Source organism: Sphaeramia orbicularis, unplaced genomic scaffold (assembly GCF_902148855.1).
Source record: "Sphaeramia orbicularis unplaced genomic scaffold, fSphaOr1.1, whole genome shotgun sequence".
NCBI lineage: Eukaryota > Metazoa > Chordata > Actinopteri > Kurtiformes > Apogonidae > Sphaeramia > Sphaeramia orbicularis.
The window spans coordinates 43,395-61,438 of NW_021941589.1; the positions used below are offsets into that span (position 1 = coordinate 43,395).

At 40.4% G+C, this 18,044-nt stretch overlaps 1 protein-coding gene and 1 pseudogene across 2 annotated transcripts; both read left to right on the forward strand.

Moving 5' to 3' along the window:
• Positions 1 to 357: 357 nt before the first annotated feature.
• LOC115416306 (Sjoegren syndrome nuclear autoantigen 1 homolog) lies at positions 358 to 5,220 on the forward strand. 2 transcript variants are annotated; one of them, XR_003934944.1, is made up of 4 exons: positions 358 to 565; positions 2,697 to 2,896; positions 4,742 to 4,905; positions 4,978 to 5,220. XR_003934944.1 is itself a non-coding variant. In XM_030130054.1 (3 exons), exons 1-3 carry the CDS (start codon positions 514 to 516, stop codon positions 4,832 to 4,834), a joined length of 345 nt encoding a protein of 114 aa, XP_029985914.1. In that variant the 5' UTR covers positions 361 to 513; the 3' UTR covers positions 4,835 to 5,220. The 2 variants fall into 2 exon arrangements, 1 of the variants encoding a protein (XP_029985914.1); XM_030130054.1 differs by having other exon boundaries at positions 361 to 565; positions 4,742 to 5,220.
• A 4,102-nt stretch (positions 5,221 to 9,322) lies between these two features.
• Positions 9,323 to 18,044, forward strand: part of LOC115416304 (taperin-like) — a 70,352-nt pseudogene continuing 61,630 nt past the window's right edge.

Here is an 18,044-nt window from a genome sequence, read left to right on the forward strand (position 1 = left end):
TGAATTCTAACCTTATTTGAATTGTGAAAAATAATATGAAGTTTTTTAAAACAAAGTGCAAAGTGTGCCTAAAAGGTGCGCCCGGATACCGGAGGGTTAACTTGTGTTTTTTTTTTTTTTTCTCCCATATTTTTCAATATTTTCATATATTTTTCATATTTTTATTAGCTAATTTCATTATTTGTAGAGGGTTTTTTCCTTACTTAATTTAATCATTTTTCTTTTGTCTTTTTCTTCTCTGTCGCCACTGGCAGGTGTTACCGTACATCGGCAGGTGTCGCTAAACCTTCTCCTACCTGTTTAACCACCGTAGAAGAAGAGTCACTTCCGGGTGTCTTCCGGTCTATTGGAGCGGTTGTCAGGGAAACCCGCCTTCAGCAGGACTGTTTCAGTGGAAGGTGTTCAGTCCAGCTCTGTTCTGCTTCAGTCAGATGACAGACCGCCGGTAGCCGCGGGTTTTCGGTGAATTCACGTCTTTTCTTTCGGTTCCGGTGACTTGAAGCCCGGTCCAACATGACCCAACAGGCCGCGGCTCTGCAGACCTACAACAACGAACTGGTCAAGTGTAAGTCAGAGGTTTGTTCTGGTCCAGATCTGAGGGTGGAGTTCAGTTTGAGCTTCAGACTGTGTGTGTGTGTGTGTGTGTGTGTGTGTGTGTGTGTGTGTGTGTGTGTGTGTGTGTGTGTTCAGGGTGGGTCTGTTCAATCTGATTAAACCTGACAGATGACACCGTCTATCACCTGGAAAACAACTATATGAATGAATGAATGTTCTATTTCAGGGGTGTCAAACTCATGTTAGTTCAGTTCCACATTCAGCCTAATATGATCTAAAGTGGGCCAGACCAGTAAAATAATATAAATAATAGGATAAGAACTGATAAATAATGTCAACTCCAATGTTTTTTCTATGTTTTTGAGTGAAAAAAGCTAAATTTCTTAATGAAAATGTTTACATGAATGAACTGCACTTGAACAAATATGAACAACCTGAAAGTTCTTAAGAAAAATAATTGCAATTTTAACAATATTACACCTTAGTTTTATCATTTCCACATGTGCATCACAACTTACAGATCACAGTGGATCTACAAATACACACAACATTGAATAACAGGCAGAATATTGTTAAAATTCCACATACTTAAGACATTTTTGTTCAGGTTATTCACATGTTTTGTAAAAGGCTAGTCTATAAATGTAAACATTTATGTAATTTTGCTGTTTTTACACTAAAACAAAGGAGAAATAAAAGATTGTCATTATTTATAGGCTGTTATAATAGTATTTTATCTGGTCTGGCCCACTTCAGGTTGAATTGACCTAACATGATTTGAACATCCTTGATTGTTAATGTCCTCAGTGTAATTTTTGCATTTCACAAATTCATCCCAGGGGCTGGACTGGAGCCTTTGGCGAGTTGGATTTGGCCCCCGGGCCGCATGTTTGACACCTGTGTTTTATTTCATACATATAAAAAGCACAGTACAATCACTAACACTGTAATTGTTGTTTTGCCCAGAACTTATTTAATCTAAATTCTTCCAATTTTCCAATAGGAATGTTGTAAAAACTGTGACTTATTATGTTAAAGCTGCTGGTTTCAGTTTTAACCCTTTGAATGAATGAATTCTAATGGGTGTTTAGATTTTATTTTTAATTTTCACATAACAACAGCACAACCACCAACAAAAGCAAATGCCCGAAGCAAAATAACAACAAAAAACAACTAAAAATACCATTATATAAAAATATTATACAAAAGAAATACAATTTCAGTATTATATACACATCAGAAAAGGAGAGACTAAAAGTAAACACTTATTAATCACACACCTTTAGTACAACACAGACACTATAGAAATCTACATTAATACAACATGTATATTTACAAATCGATATAATAATTATCATTATATTATGCATTATAAAATGTAACGTTTTATATCATTTGATTTTCATTTTTTATTATTTTAATTATGTAGAATTTTTATTCTTTCTTTCTCTTTTGTGTATTGTTTATTTCTGGGGAGGAATTTATATAAGTCTTTTTGGCTTCTCCTGCATAACTGTGTTACTTGTATGATAATTTATTTTTTCTTTTTATTCTTTTCTTGTTTGTGAAGTGTGAATAAATAAATTCAAATACAAATCATATATATACTTCTACATTATAATCCACTACCTTTCCTTAGAATTTGTACTGTATATGACTGTCTCACTTGTGTGTTTTTTTTAATATATAACCTACAACTATATTAGTTGAATATATAAATATAATCTATAACTCTATGTAACCTATAAGCCTTTATCTGTGTCATGACCAGCTCAGAGGACATGGGTGTCCTCACTGAATCACAGCAGGGGGTGGAAGGACACCAGCTCCTAACCCAGTCTTAACCTCCTCAGACCCAGGACATGTCAGCGAAGTACCAGCTTTTGTTTTTTATTAAATAAGTGCCAATATTGGAAACATGATGCAACAGTTTTTTCAGATGCAGTTTTTAACATTTTTATGGAATGTCCTTTGTGGTGGACAGTTTTCTTTTTTTTTTGTATAAAGTTGTGAAACTCTTGTCCACAAATGTGGACAGTGGGCCCTAGGAGGTCAAAGGTCAGACTAACTCCTGATCAAAACTAAGACAAATGAAATGTGCCGTCCCTCTGTGGTCTAATGTCCGTCCCTGTCGTGCTCAGGTATCGAGGACCTTCACTCCAGACGGGACGAGCTGAACCGTCAGATAAATCAGGAGGAGGAGGAGAGGGAGCGTCTGCAGCACGACATCGGCGTCCTGACCGAGAAACTGAGCCGAGTCAACGACAGTCTGACGCACAGACTGAGCACCAGGGCCACGCTGGAGCGAACCATCGCAGAGAGCCAGGCCGCATACACCAAGGTGACATTTAGGAACAGGGGGAGGGGGGGTGTGGGGGTTCATGGGTGGAGTTCATTTGTTGCTTCCATTTGATTCCAAAATGCCTCAGATGGTTTTTACTTAATTTCTCTCAACATTTATTTGTTTTGTTTTTTATCCATGACTGTGACTTTAAATGTTCTTTAAGTAACACACACACATAACACACATATACAACACACACAACACACATACACTATATTGCCAAAAGTATTCCCTCTCCTGCTTTGACTCCCATATGAATTTCAGGTCCATCCCATTCCTAGTCTATGGGTTCAGTCTGACGTGGCTCCACCCTTTGCAGCTATAACAGCTTCAGCTCTTCTGGGAAGGCTGTCCACAAGGTTTAGGAGTGTGTTCATGGGAATTTTGGACCATTCTTCCAGAAGCGCATTTGTGAGGTCCCACACTGATGTTGGACAGAAGGTCTGGCTCTCAGTCTGCGCTCTAATTCATCCAAAGGTGTTCTATGGGGTTGAGGTCAGGACTGTGTGCAGGCCAGTCCAGTTCATCCACACCAGACTCTGTCCTCCATGTCCAAATGGACCTTGCTTTGTGCACTGGTGCACAGTCATGTTGGAAGAGGAAGGGGCCGGCTCCAAACTGTTCCCACAAAGTTGGGAGCATGGAATTGTCCCAAATGTCTTGTTCTGCTGAAGCATTCCCAGTTCCTCTCACTGGAACTAAGGGGCCACGCCCAGCTCCTGAAAAACAACCCCACACCATAATCCCCCCTCCACCAAACTTTACACTTGGCACAGTGCGGTCCGACAAGTATCGTTCTCCTGGCGACCGCCAAACCCAGACCCGTCCATCAGATTGCCAGATGGAGAAGCGCGATTGGTCAGTCCAGAGAAGGCTCCTCCCCTGCTCTACAGTCCAGTGGCGGCGTGCTTTACACCACTGCATCCACCGCTTTGCATTGCACTTGCTGATGTATGGCTTGGATGCAGCTGCTCGGCCATGGAAACCCATTCCATGAAGCTCTGTGTGCACTGTTCTGGAGCTAATCTGAAGGACACATGAAGTTTGGAGGTCTGTACCACTGACTCTGCAGACAGTCGTCCACCTCTTCACACTCTGCACCTCAGCATCCGCTGACCCCGCTCCGTCAGTTTCCGTGGCCTACCACTTCGTGGCTGAGTTGCTGTCGTTCCCAAACACTTCCACTTTCTTATAATCCAGCTGACAGCTGACTGTGGAATATTTAGGAGCCAGGAAATTTCACCACTGGATTTGTCACACAGGTGGCATCCTATCACAGTTCCACGCTGGAATTCACTGAGCTCCTGAGAGAGACCCATTCTGTCCCAAATGTTTGTAAAAGCAGTCTGCATGTCTAGGGCTGGATTTAATACACCTGTGGACATGGAAGGGACTGGAACAGCTGAGTCTGATTATTTGGATGGAGGAGACAAGACTTTTGGCAGTATAGTGTATAACATATATAACACACACACACACACATAACACACACACACACACACACATATAAAACACACAGTCTTCTCTACGTCAGTAAAACTTAATGCAGCTCATGAATAAATTAGTAAACTCTGTGTGTGCGTGCGTGCGTGCGTGTGTGTGTGTGTGTGCGCGTGTGTGTGTGTGTGTGCTTATTCCTGTTTCAGGGCGTTTTCCTGATCCTGTACATGTTTGACTTGACCTTTAATGATCCTGTAGATGATTTATTCTGTTCAGTGGTTCTATTTGTTGGTTCTTTTGGTTCTGTTCGGTTCATTCCATCCTGTTTTTAATGTTTTCCTTCCTTTTCTAACCTGATTAAACTCATATAACTGTGTGTGTTTTCATGTGTTTGTGGTTCAGATCCTGGAGAGTTCCCAGTCCCTCCTCAGCGTCCTGAAGCAAGAGGCCGGAAACCTGAGCAGAGCCACAGAACCACGCAGACGGGACCACTGACTGGGACCAGGACCCAGGACCAGGACCCTGAACCAGGAGCACAGCCACAGAACCACGCAGACGGGACCACTGACTGGGACCAGGACCCAGGACCAGGAGCACAGCCACAGAACCACGAAGACAGGACCACTGACCTGGACCAAGACCCTGAACCAGGATCAGGGCCCTGAACCAGGAGCAGAGCCAAGAACCATACAGATGGGACCACTGACCGGTACTGGGACCAGGAACCTGAACCAGAACCAGAACCCTGCTTGCCCTCCGTTCATGGCCCGTTCTTTAATATGTGATTGTTTTATTGCACAGAACTTATTTAATGTAAATTCTATAAATTTTCCAATAAAAATGGTGTGACTTTTATACGTAAAAGCAGCTGATTCCAGTTTTAACCCTTTGAATGAATGTTTTATTTCATACATGTAAAAAAAAAACACAATACAATCAGCAACAAAAGCAAAGTAACATAAGAACCAAAAACAAATTCATCCACACACCAGTACAGATACTGGAGTGGAAGGAAGTTCAACACTCATGGAATCCAACCCTTTAATTATAACATAAACTACATCAGTCTATATTAATACATGTATATATGTCTATATCATCAATATATTATCATATATAATTAATCTGTGATAAATATAAGCCCATTTAGATACAAAAGTCGTTTTTCGTAAGTTTTCTGTCATATACTAATCGTTGAGTTTATCTACATAATCACTAAAATGTAGGAAAATACTGAAAAATAACATCACACTAAATCACCTGGGAATGGTTTGATGTAGAGAAAATTTAATTTGGATGTAACTCTAAAATAGTTTGAGGTCTTTTGGCCTTAAAATGAAAAAAGAAACAAAAGATAATTCAGAAAACGAACAGTAACGGAATCAAATAATAATAATACCAAAAAATTAATGAAAACTGAGCAAAATAATCAAACTGAAAAACTATTCCAGAAAATAAACCAAAATTAACAAAGTAATGGATTACCCTGTGAAAAATGTTCAACCATTCACTCACTTTGGGTCTGAGACGTGGTTTTGTGGAAATCCAGGAGTAGAACTGAGAAACAATGTAATCGATTACAATTACTGACATATATTCATGAATGCTGTTAATTTACCAGAATAAACGTGTTGAAGTTTAGGACACATTTATAATCATATTCATTATCAATTAAAAAAAAGTTAATTCAGTTTGTAAGTGTGGTGTGTTAGCAGTTATCTACCGCAGGGGGGCGCTGTTACATCATTTTATCTTATTTGCGTGACGAGAAGCTGCTTAAATAACAATATCATGAGGTTTTTCTATTTTTTGCCCCCAAAACCAGGCCATTTATAAATTATACTTATAATTATATCATACCAATTTGACTTGTTTCCTTTTTTTGTTTTGTCAAGTTTTCCTTTAAAGTATAATTGAAGGTAAAGACTTGAAACTGTGCTGTGTCACTGTAAACACATCAACAACAACCTTTAACTGAAACATTTAATATGTTTACTGCATATTTTTTATAATGTGAAGTATATTTGATTCATATTTTTGCAGACTTTTTCCACTTTTCATCCATGTTTCCTGTGAGTGTGAAGTGATAAACAGTATTTGACCTGTCAGAGAACTTCAGCAGGACTAAACACAACCATGTGTTTGTACTTTTTAATTATATTTCCCTGTCAGCCTCCTTTATCCTCGTTGGTAATTATGGCTCTGTGATAAATGTTTGATGAGGAACAGTAATCTCCTGTAGTGGCCAATAATAACCCTCTTAGAGCTGATTCATTTAGAAGGAGGAGGAGGAGGAGGAGGAGGCCTCTTCCTTCTCAGCTCATGTGTTTCCTTCATCCGGATTATGGACAGGTGGCATCACGGATAAATACTCAATGAACACTTCCCACTGTCCTTTAAGCTTGGAAAATACTGGACTTTGAACAAAACACAATATTTATTTCACCTAATCACTTTCATTTTGACAAGAATGAACATCCCAAACATTATTATTATTAAAAGGTTCTGTAAAAACTGGTTCAATGATTGTGAAAAATCTATAAAAAAAATTCTGCTAGAATTTAATTAAAAAATATTATTTATTGATTTATTTCTTGCATAAATTAAGTGGACAGTGTTGTTTCACTATCTAATGGTAATTATGACATAATATAATGGTATTTAAGAGGTACTGTGGCTAAAACTGTAGACATTGGGGTGGGGGGGCAAGGCAGGTTTATTTCTACAGCACATTTCATGTACAAGACAATTCAAAGTGCTCTACATAAAACACTACAAGCATTTCAGCAGAAGCAATAAAATGTATAGGCATGAGAAAAACAAACAAAACAAAACAAAATCAGATAAACAGATAAAAACTTTAAGCTTAAAAGAATGAAAAATACAAACTCTATTCAAATGCAGCTGAGAACAGGTGGGTCTGTAACCTGGATTTAAAAAAACAAAAAACAGTGTTTCAGCTGATCTGAGGTTTTCTGGAAGCAAGCAAGTTATTGTGATTTGATCATTTAATAACGACAAATTTAATTTAATAGCCTTCAATCTATATGAAAGAGGTGAGACCGAATGAATGTCCCAAACATGATTATTATTAAAAGGTTCTGTAAAGACTGGTTCAATGATTGGGAAAAATCAGGCAAAAGTTCTGCTAGAATTTAAGTGAAAATATTATTTATTGATTTATTTCTTGCATAAATGAAGTGTCCAGTGTTGTTTCACTATCTAATGGTGATGATGACATAATATAATGGTATTTAAGTGGTACTGTGGCTTGGAAAATACTGGACTTTGATCATAACACAATATTTATTTCACTTAATCACTTTCATTTTGGCAAGAATGAACGTCCCAGGCATGATTATTAAGGAAGTGAGTGAGTAAATTTTATTTATAGAGCACTATTCACAGACAGAGTCACAAAGTGCTTTACAGTGCGAAGTACAAATACACAGTACAAATAATAATACCATTAAAACACAATAAAATACAATTAAAATATCATAAATACATAAAGTGTAATCAGTGTGTAGCAGCCCTGAGTCAGCTGGGAAATTAAAAAGCCTGTTTGAACAGGAGTGATTTGAGGTGTTAAAATGTTCTGTAAAGATTGGTTCAATGATTGGGAAAAATTAGGAAACAGTTTTACTAGAATTTATGAGAGAATATTATTTATTGATTTATTTCTTGCATAAATGAAGTGTACAGTGTTGTTTCACTGTCTAATGGTGATTATGACATAATATAATGGTATTTAAGCGGTACTATGGCTAAAAGTGTACACATTGGAGGGAAAAAAGCAAGCAGTTATTGCGATTTGATCATTTAATAAAGACAAAATTTAATTTAATAGCGTTTAATCCAGTGTTTTTCAACCTTGGGGTCGGCACCCCACATGGGGTCGCCTGGAATTTCTGGTAATTGACTGAGAAAACTGGAGAAAACGCCTATGTAAAGATATGGTTTTAGGTCAAATATTTGAATAGATTTTAATTTATTACAATTTTGATTTTATATACTTAATATTTGGAACCAATATTCACTTTTAAAGTCTTTGAAAAGGTTCATTAGCATCTTTGTGTTATTTATGCAATAAATTATATACATTTTTCAAACTGGATTTTATATTTTTTGTGTGTTTTTTGGCCTTTTGTGTTGATATAGTAGGTTAAAGTGAAAAAATAATAGACAGATGAGATAGATGAAGTTGTGCTGAAAAAGAAGACACTAAACATGGATATAGTACATATTTCTTTATATAAAGACAAAATCAAAAGAACTCAAAAACAGCCAAAAAAGGCTCAGACTATTAAGGGTTCAGATGCTGCAGCTCTTTCATAATTCATAGTTTCAGTTCTTGTTTGTTCAGTATTAATTGTCCTTGTAAATCACAGCTGGACTGACTGTACATATCCTGACCAAGGAAAATCTAATTCTCCCTTTGTGCAGTAATCTACACCTGGATTAACTGCCTCTGTCTACAATAATATACATTATATAGACGAAATGTCCTCTAAAGAATAACCTGTATTTGCAACATAGTATAGCAAACTATTACATGATCAAAAACAAATTAATCTGAGCAAAACAACAAAAAAACAACTCTCTGTTTTGAATGTTTGGGGTCGCCACAAATGTGTGATGTTAAAATGGGGTCACAGCAAAACAAGGTTGGAACCACTGGTTTAATGTATATGAAAGAGGTGGGGCCGTTTGCACCTGAACGCAGCACTTTTGATTGACAGGCGATCCCGGCCCAGTCAACAATAGAAAAGGGTGTGGCCTGCGTCAGTGAGGGGCGTGCGACAAAGGGAAGAGGGGCGTGTCCTCACTCCCTGCGGACCAATCGAGCAGCGGATGAAGGCGCTCGTGCCGCTGCGGAGGGGCGGGGCTGCGTTCAGGGACCGTGGGGCCAGTGAGCAGCAGACAGTCAGAGGGAGAGGAGAGAAAGAGCAGACGGGAGGATGATGCGCGTGAGCCGGTGAACGGCTCTGCTGCACGAACCGACCGAGCCCCATTCAGGTGTCCAGCCGCACCGGACCGCCGGAAACCCGCCTCGGAGCACGCCTCTCTCCTCTTCAACCCCTCCCGAAAAACCCTGCGCGATGTCTGGCGGAGGAGACGTCCGAGTGCTGCGGCAGGAGGCCGGCCAAGAGAGCCCGAGGATGCCGGCCTGGAAGCGCGAGATCCTGGAGCGGAGGAAGGCGAAGGGCGGCGGGGCCGGGGGAGCTGGAGGGGCCGGAGGAGCGGAGGCAGGCCCCGGAGCAGGAGCCGGAGCCGGAGCGGGCCCGCAGCGGCTGAACGGAGACGTAACGGGGAATGTAACGGCGGCGGCCCCAAGAGAGACGGAGGGCCGAGCGGAGGGTCCGGGCGGAAGTACACCATCAGCCCGGCCAGCCAGCACCACGGCCACAACAAAGAAGCACGGCCCGCGGCGGACCGGGAGGACGGCGGACCGGAGAGCCTGGTGCTCCAGGAGAGCCTGGGGCCGCTCCAGGAGAACCCGTTCATCAAACTGGAGAAGGAGCGGAGGAGGCGGCAGGACCGGGAGAACGCAGCCCGGCCGGTGCAGCACATCCTGGAGCTGTACGGCAGCGTGCCCGGCATCCGGACCATCCGGGCCGACAACATCATCATCATAGAGTCCGACCCGGATTACTTTCCGGAAGGAGGAGACGCGAAAGCCGGCTCTAAATGGCAGCAGAACGGCGTGAGTACTTACAGCTCCCTGAACGACCTCCTGGACCGGAGGGGGAGCGCGGTTACCGAGATAAGAGCCAAGGAGGTGGTGATTTATGACCCAGCCCTGAGCAGGAGCGAGGAGAACCTGAGCACACTGGGCCTGCGCGAACCCAGGGCGCACGAGACAGGTGAGGACACACTGACACACACTGAGAACCATAGACACACACTGACACACACAGACACACACTGACACACACACTGACACACACTGAGAACCATAGACACACACAGACACACACTGACACACACACTGACACACACTGAGAACCATAGACACACACTGACACACACTGACAACCATAGACACACACAGACACACACTGACACACACACTGACACACACACTGACACACACTGATACACACTGACACACACAGACAACCATAGACACACACAGACACACACAGACAACCATAGACACACACAGACACACACAGACAACCATAGACACACACTGACACACACTGACACACACTGACAACCATAGACACACACAGACACACACAGACAACCATAGACACACACTGACACACACAGACACACACTGACACACACACTGACACACACTGAGAACCATAGACACACACAGACACACACTGACACACACACTGACACACACTGAGAACCATAGACACACACTGACACACACTGAGAACCATAGACACACACTGACACACACTGACACACACTGAGAACCATAGACACACACTGACACACACTGATACACACTGACAACCATAGACACACACAGACACACACAGACAACCATAGACACACACTGACACACACTGACACACACTGACAACCATAGACACACACAGACACTCACAGACAACCATAGACACACACTGACACACACTGAGAACCATAGACACACACTGACACACACTGACACACACTGACAACCATAGACACACACAGACACTCACAGACAACCATAGACACACACTGACACACACTGACACACACAGACACACACTGACAACCATAGACACACACAGACACACACTGACAACCATAGACACACACAGACACACACTGACACACACAGACACACACTGACACACACAGACACACACAGACACACACTGACACACACTGACAGACACAGACACACACTGACAGACACAGACTGACAGACACAGACACACACTGACAGACACTGACAGACACAGACACACACTGACACACACAGACACACACAGACACAAACAGACACACACAGACACAAACAGACAACCACCCACAGACACCCACTGGCACACACTGACGCACACAGACATGCACACAGACACACACTGACACAAACAGATGCCCACAGACAACCAAAGACACACACTGACACACACAGATGCACACAGACGCACACTGACACACACTGACACAAACAGATACCCACAGACAACCAAAGACACACACAGACAGACACTCACAGACACACACACACACACACACACACACACACAGACATCCACAGACACACACAGACACCCACAGACACACACTGACACCTACAGACAGACACCTACACACTGACACCCACAGATACACACTGACACACACAGACACCCACCACTCTCACTGACCTGAGACACTCACCTGGGGGGGTGGGGGGGGGGGCCCATTCATGGGACTTTCTACTTGTAATCCTCTACTATCAGGGCTGTCTAACATATGGCCCATGGGCCAAAGCCGGCTTCCAAAGGGTCCAGTCAGGCCCCCAAAGGGTCTAGTCTGACCCCCAAAGGGAACAGTCTGGCCCCTAAAGGCTCTGGTTTGGTCCCCAAAGGGTCCAGTCCAGCTTGTCAAAGTTCTAGTCCAGCCCCAAAGGGACCAATCCGGCCTCTAAAGGATCCAATCTGCATCCTAAATTGTCTGGTCTGGTCCCTAAAGGGTATGTCTGGTCCCTAAAAGGAACCAGTCTGGTCATCAAAAGGTCCAATCTGGCCTCTAAATGGTCCAGTCTGGCCCTTAAATTGTCTGGTCCAGTCTCTAAAGGATCCAGTCCAGCCCCTAAAGGGTCCAGTCCAGCCCCAAAGGGTCTGGTCTGGCCCCCAAAGGGTCCGGTCCAGTCCAGGGGCTGGATTTGTAAAATGCAAAATGACACTGAAGATGTGAACAGTCAAAGTGTCCCAAAGGGTCCGGTTCGGTCCCCAAAGGGTCCAGTCCGGCTTCCAAAGGGACCGGTCCGGCCCCTAAAATGTCCACTCTGGTCCCCAAAGGGCCCAGTCCGGCTTCTGAAGGTTCTAGTCCGGCCCCAAAGGGACCAATCCGGCCTCTAAAGCACCCAATCTGCATCCTAAATTGTCTGGTCTGGTCCCTAAAGGGCATGTCTGGTCCCTAAAAGGAACCAGTCTGGTCATCAAAAGGTCCAATCTGGCCCCTAGAGGGTCCAGTCTGGCCTCTAAAGGGACCAGTCCAGCCCCTAAAGGGTCCAGTCCAGTCCAGGGGATGGATTTGTAAAATACAAAATGACACTGTAGATGTGAACGGTCAAAAGTGTTCCAGTCGTTTCAGTTCGGTCCAGTATGTTCATAAAGTTCTGTCTGTATTAGAACTGAATTTGACAGGAACACTACATTTATTAGTACAGAACAGAAGGGAATAGAATAGATCTTTTATTTGTTTAATTGAACCTTTATTTAACCAGGTCATTGGAGAACCAGTTGTCATTTCCAACTCTGCATCCTGAGCTAAAAGGAGCTGGTTTTATGTCACAGTTATTGGGATGAGTTTGTGCTTCACATGTTGGTCATCTTCCTGTTTTGAATGTCAGTAGTGTCCTATAAGCCTGTATGGGCTGGACAGGGAAGTGTATGACAAATAAAATATTCATTCATTCATTCATTCCAGTGATGACCTGACCAGGAGGCAGCATAAAGGCTGCTAAAAAAACCGAAACAAAACCAGAACCTTTCTTACCGCTGTTACAGGAACAGTACAGATCAGTTCATCAGCTCTGTTCTATTTAGCAGCAGATTCTGTAAATGCAAAAATAAAGAATGTCGCAGAAAATTACACTGAAAATATACAACAGAACACATCTACACCACAGAGACAGAAGAACTCTGTAATGCAAGTAGGGCTGCACAATACTGGAAAAAAAACTGACACTGCAATTTTTTTTTTTTTTTTTTTTAACTCTGCGATATTTATTATTATATGTATGTATGTATCTTTATTTAGGTGGGACAGTGCACATTAATGAACACATTTATACAGTCCATTTCAGTATCAACAAGTAAATATGCCAGAGTTAGCGTCAGTGCTAATTTTCATCCGCAGTCCCTGTTTAATAAATATATAAAATGTAAATGGTATCAGATTAGGGCTGCACGATATTGGAAAAAAACTGACACTGCGATTTTTTTTTTAATCCTGTGATATATATTATTATATGTATGTATTTATCTTTATTTAGGTGGGACAGTGCACATTAATGAACACATTTACACAGTCCATTTCAATATCAACAAGTAAATATGCCAGAGTTAGCGTCAGTGCTAATTTTCATCCGCAGTCCCCATTTAATAAATATATAAAATGTAAATGGTATCAGATTAGGGCTGTACGATATTGGAAAAAAACTGACATTGCGATTTTTTTTCACCCTGCGATATATATTGTGATATGAAAAACTATTCAGGAGGATATGTTTATGCATTTGGCAGACGCTTTTTTTCCAAAGCGACTTACAGGGGAAAACCAATCAAATCACTCAATCAATCAAATTTATTTATATCACAACAAAAAAGTTATCTCATGACACTTTATATATAGAGTTGGAGAGTTGGTCAAAACCAGACTCTAAGCCAATTTACAGAAACCCAACAGAATCCTCCAGGAGCAAACACTTGTGACTGGTGACAGTGGAAGGAAAAACTTCCCTTTAACAGCACAAACCTGGAGCAGAGCCAGACTTGCTTGGACATAACAGCTGTGTGGTGTCGACGTAAATGGTCAAAAACAAATTAGTTGTGTTTCCTCTTGTTGTGATGACAGGTGGAAGACGCTGTCATGATCTGTCGTATCGTGATCCTAGTATTGTGATTTGTATCGTATCATCAGCTTCTTACCACTACACAGCCCCAGTCCCAGGAACGGTTATCTCTGTATGTTCTGCAGGTCAGAACCGAACTGGGACAGAAAGCTGTTAACTGTTCTGGTTCCAGTGACTGAAAAAACCTACAGGAGATCAAACTGATGGAGCTGGAGTCTGTAAATACAGGCAAAGGGATCTGAAAAGAACAGGAAAAGGATAAGTCTGGATGGAGGAGATGTTTTTGTAACTGATCTAATCGGGTTTTGCTTTGAGGTGCGTTTAAGGAACACTGTTGATTATGCTTCTGGTACCTTTAAACTTCCTGCTGGTGTTTTTATGTTCTTAGTTTGGTGTTTTATGGAGGTTTTAGTGTGGATGTACGGCTGTGATTTCTATTTCCTCTAACTTCTGCTGCTTCTGTCTTGGCCAGGACACTGCACAAGAGGTTTTTTAATCTCAATGAGTCATTTTTTACCTGGTTGAACAGATTTAGGCCAACATCAGAAGTCTGTGAGGGCTTGAGTTGTTTAATTCAAGATTTTTTTTTCTTAATTTAAGATTTTTTTTTTTTTTTTCTTTATTGAAGTTTTTTTTTTTTTTTTGCTTAGCCTAATTCAAGATTTTTTTTTTTTTTTGCTTAATTCAAGATTTTGTTGCTTCATTTAAGATTTTTTTGCTTTATTCAAGATTTTTGCTTAATTCAAGATTTTTTTGCTTAATTCAAGATTTTTTTTGCTTAATGTAAGATTTTTTGCTTTATTCAAGTTTTTTTTTACTATTTTATTTACCTTTGTTGTCCATCCGTGATGCTGCCATTTTTCTAAACTATGTCTATTTAGGTTTGATCAAATATTTTTTTCCTCTATAACCAATTATTCGGTTGTAAAACAGAGGGTTTAAGGTAAACACTGAATACAGTTGAGGATAAAAATATCAGAGGAACTTCCCTTTGGAGAACTTTGGAATTCTTACAAAATATAGACTTTAATTTTTCGTCCATATGTGACGCCGTAGTTTTTGATATTTTTCATTTAAAAATATTTGAAACTAAATTTTACCCTTTGAGTCTGTTTCAGATGGTATTTGGACCTTTACAATTATGTGGAATATTTGTCTGAAACTGGTCTGGTTCAAAAGTTATAAATCAAAAAGTAGTGGGTGGTCCATCTGGGACGCCCTGGACCTCACCCTTATGTGTGTATGATATCACATGTGTATGACATCATGTGACTGGTTGCAGGTGACGGTCCAGGCAGGGTGAGCCGGATGCTGCAGAAGTTCGACAGTAACTACGGGAAACTGCAGAAGAAGTCCCACAGCACGGAGAACCTGCTGGACTTGGACTGCAGTGCCAGCGGCCGGCCACGCCTCTGGCCCAAGCCACAGCCAGACCTGGTGCCAAAGCCCAGAGCCGGACCCCCGTCACCCGTCTTCCACAGCCCCGGGTCTTCCAAACCAAAGCCGCCGCCGCTGGCCGCCTCTGAGCCCACCAGCCCACCGCCGGCCCAGTCCGTGTCTTCCTTCCGTCACCGCTTTGAGGACAGTGGGGGTCACGGCCGAGACGAACCGGACCGGGGTCAGACCAAACCCACCAGAGAGAGGGACTGGGACAGCGCTGAGGTGCCCCCCAAACCCAAGGTCAGCACTTTTACAGGCAACAGGACTAAAAACGGTCATCACTAGGGGTGTAAGAAAATATCAGTTCTGCAATATATCACGATATTTCATTTTACAATACTGTATCGATATTAAAAAGTACTATATCGATATTTTTAGGTATTTATTCAAATGCAGATATGGCGGAGGTTAATTTTTAGTCTTTTTTGTTCTTCTTTTTTGTTTATATTTTATTTTGATTTATTTATTTGGACATAATAAAACGGCAAAAGAAAAAACAACAACATTCAAACAAGTACCAATATTGTGCAGGAGAGGTTAGAAGCCAAAAAAAGCTTATGTGAATACCTCCCCAGAAATGAACAATACGCAAGAAAAAAGAATTAAAAGTACAATATAACTGAATTAGTAAACTACAGTAAAAACAATAAAAATGTGAATCATATTACAAATCATCAAATACAAATCAAATGATATACAGCCTTACATTTTTTCATGAATTAAAGTCCTTTTCAGATGCTTTTTAAACAATGATAAAGTAGATGTTGATTGAAGTTTCGGTCGCAGATTATTCCACAGATTTGGAATTTATTATTATTTAACACTCTCTTATTAAATAATGTTAGTTTCTTTGTTGGGATCGCACAAAAATACTGTTCTGAAGTTAGTTCTGAACTAATAGAATATGAACATTTGAACAGGATCTGAAACTGTAATGTCTGTAAAACAGTTTAAGTTTGAACACAGGAACATTTTGTGATATAGCGTAAGATCCTGTTGGGATCAAATAAAAATGTGTTTAGTATTTGTGCAGATTTCTGTTGTAATTCAATTCTTCAAGGAAATAATCAAAAAAAGAAACAAATAAAAAATTGCTTTTTTAACAGTATCATGATATATCGTGATACATCGTATCATGATCATAATATTGTGATTTGTGTCGTATCACCAGATTCTTGCCAATACACAGCCCTAGTCATCATCACTGAGTACATAGAACAAATCTGATCAACACATCTCATCAGTTAATTTTGTAATACATTTTTTCAGCTGTAAAGAGTCTTTATGGATATGCTGTAGAATAATAATAATAATAATAATAATAATAACTAGAAAAACATTTGGAGAGCGCAGACCTCTGCCAAGGCAAATCAGTCCCGTCTCCCTCACCCCCCCAATCACCACCAAAATTTAATCATTTATTCCTTGTGATGGTATCTACATTTCCTGAAAATTTCCTGAAAATTTCAGCCAAATCTGTCCATAACTTTTTGAGTTATCTTGCACACGGACAAACAGACCCCGATGGAAACATAACCTCTGCCGTTCCTTGGCGGAGGTAATAAATAATAATAATGATAATAATAATAATAATAATAATAATAATATTAATAATAATGATGATGATGATAATTATACATTTTATTTATAGGCACCTTTGTATGTCATCTTCTTCTTCATGACCAGGCCTTTATACATATTTGTAAGTTAAAAATGATAAAAAAGAATTAAAGACCTTATGAAAGAAGTTAATCTTTGTTATTGAACAAACTGCAGCAGAGTACAAACTGAAATTAAAGATACTTAGCATGGCTTCCTTTTCCAAACAAAACAATCAGCCATGTTACATAATAGTGTTACTGTTTCAGCTGCTGTTTTAACCCCACTGTGGTGGTGGATGAAAAATTCATATCATACAGGAAAGTCAAACTGGTGTACTCATTTACCCGTTATGTAACCCAGCTTCAGTCACAGACGTATGAGCTCAACCTTAAACATACATGTGAAGTTTAAAACATGAAGTTTAAAACACGTGAACGCAGCAGTAAAATGAACCCAAAATATCAGATATAATATATATAATATAATATAATATAATATATATAATATAATATAATATAATATAATATAATATAATATAACACAGGTACATTTTGTGATATTGCATTAGATCCTGTTCTAATCAAATAAAAATGTGTTTAGTATTTGTGCAGATTTCTGGTGTAATTCCATTCTTCCAAGAAATTATCTTTTAAAAACAAAACAAAACCAATAAAAAATTGCCATTTTAACAGTATCGTGATATATTGAGATATATCATATTGTGATCCTAGTATTGTGATTTGTATTGTGTCGCCAGATTCTTGCCAATACACAGCCCTAATTGCAAAATTGATATCCAAATGACAAACAAGCACCTCATGGAGTTAATTTATCAACGTACCTCTGGAAAATCCTTTCTTTATGCCTCTTTTTAAACACAATCAGACTGGAAATTTGTTTTAGTTCCGCACTCAGTCTGTT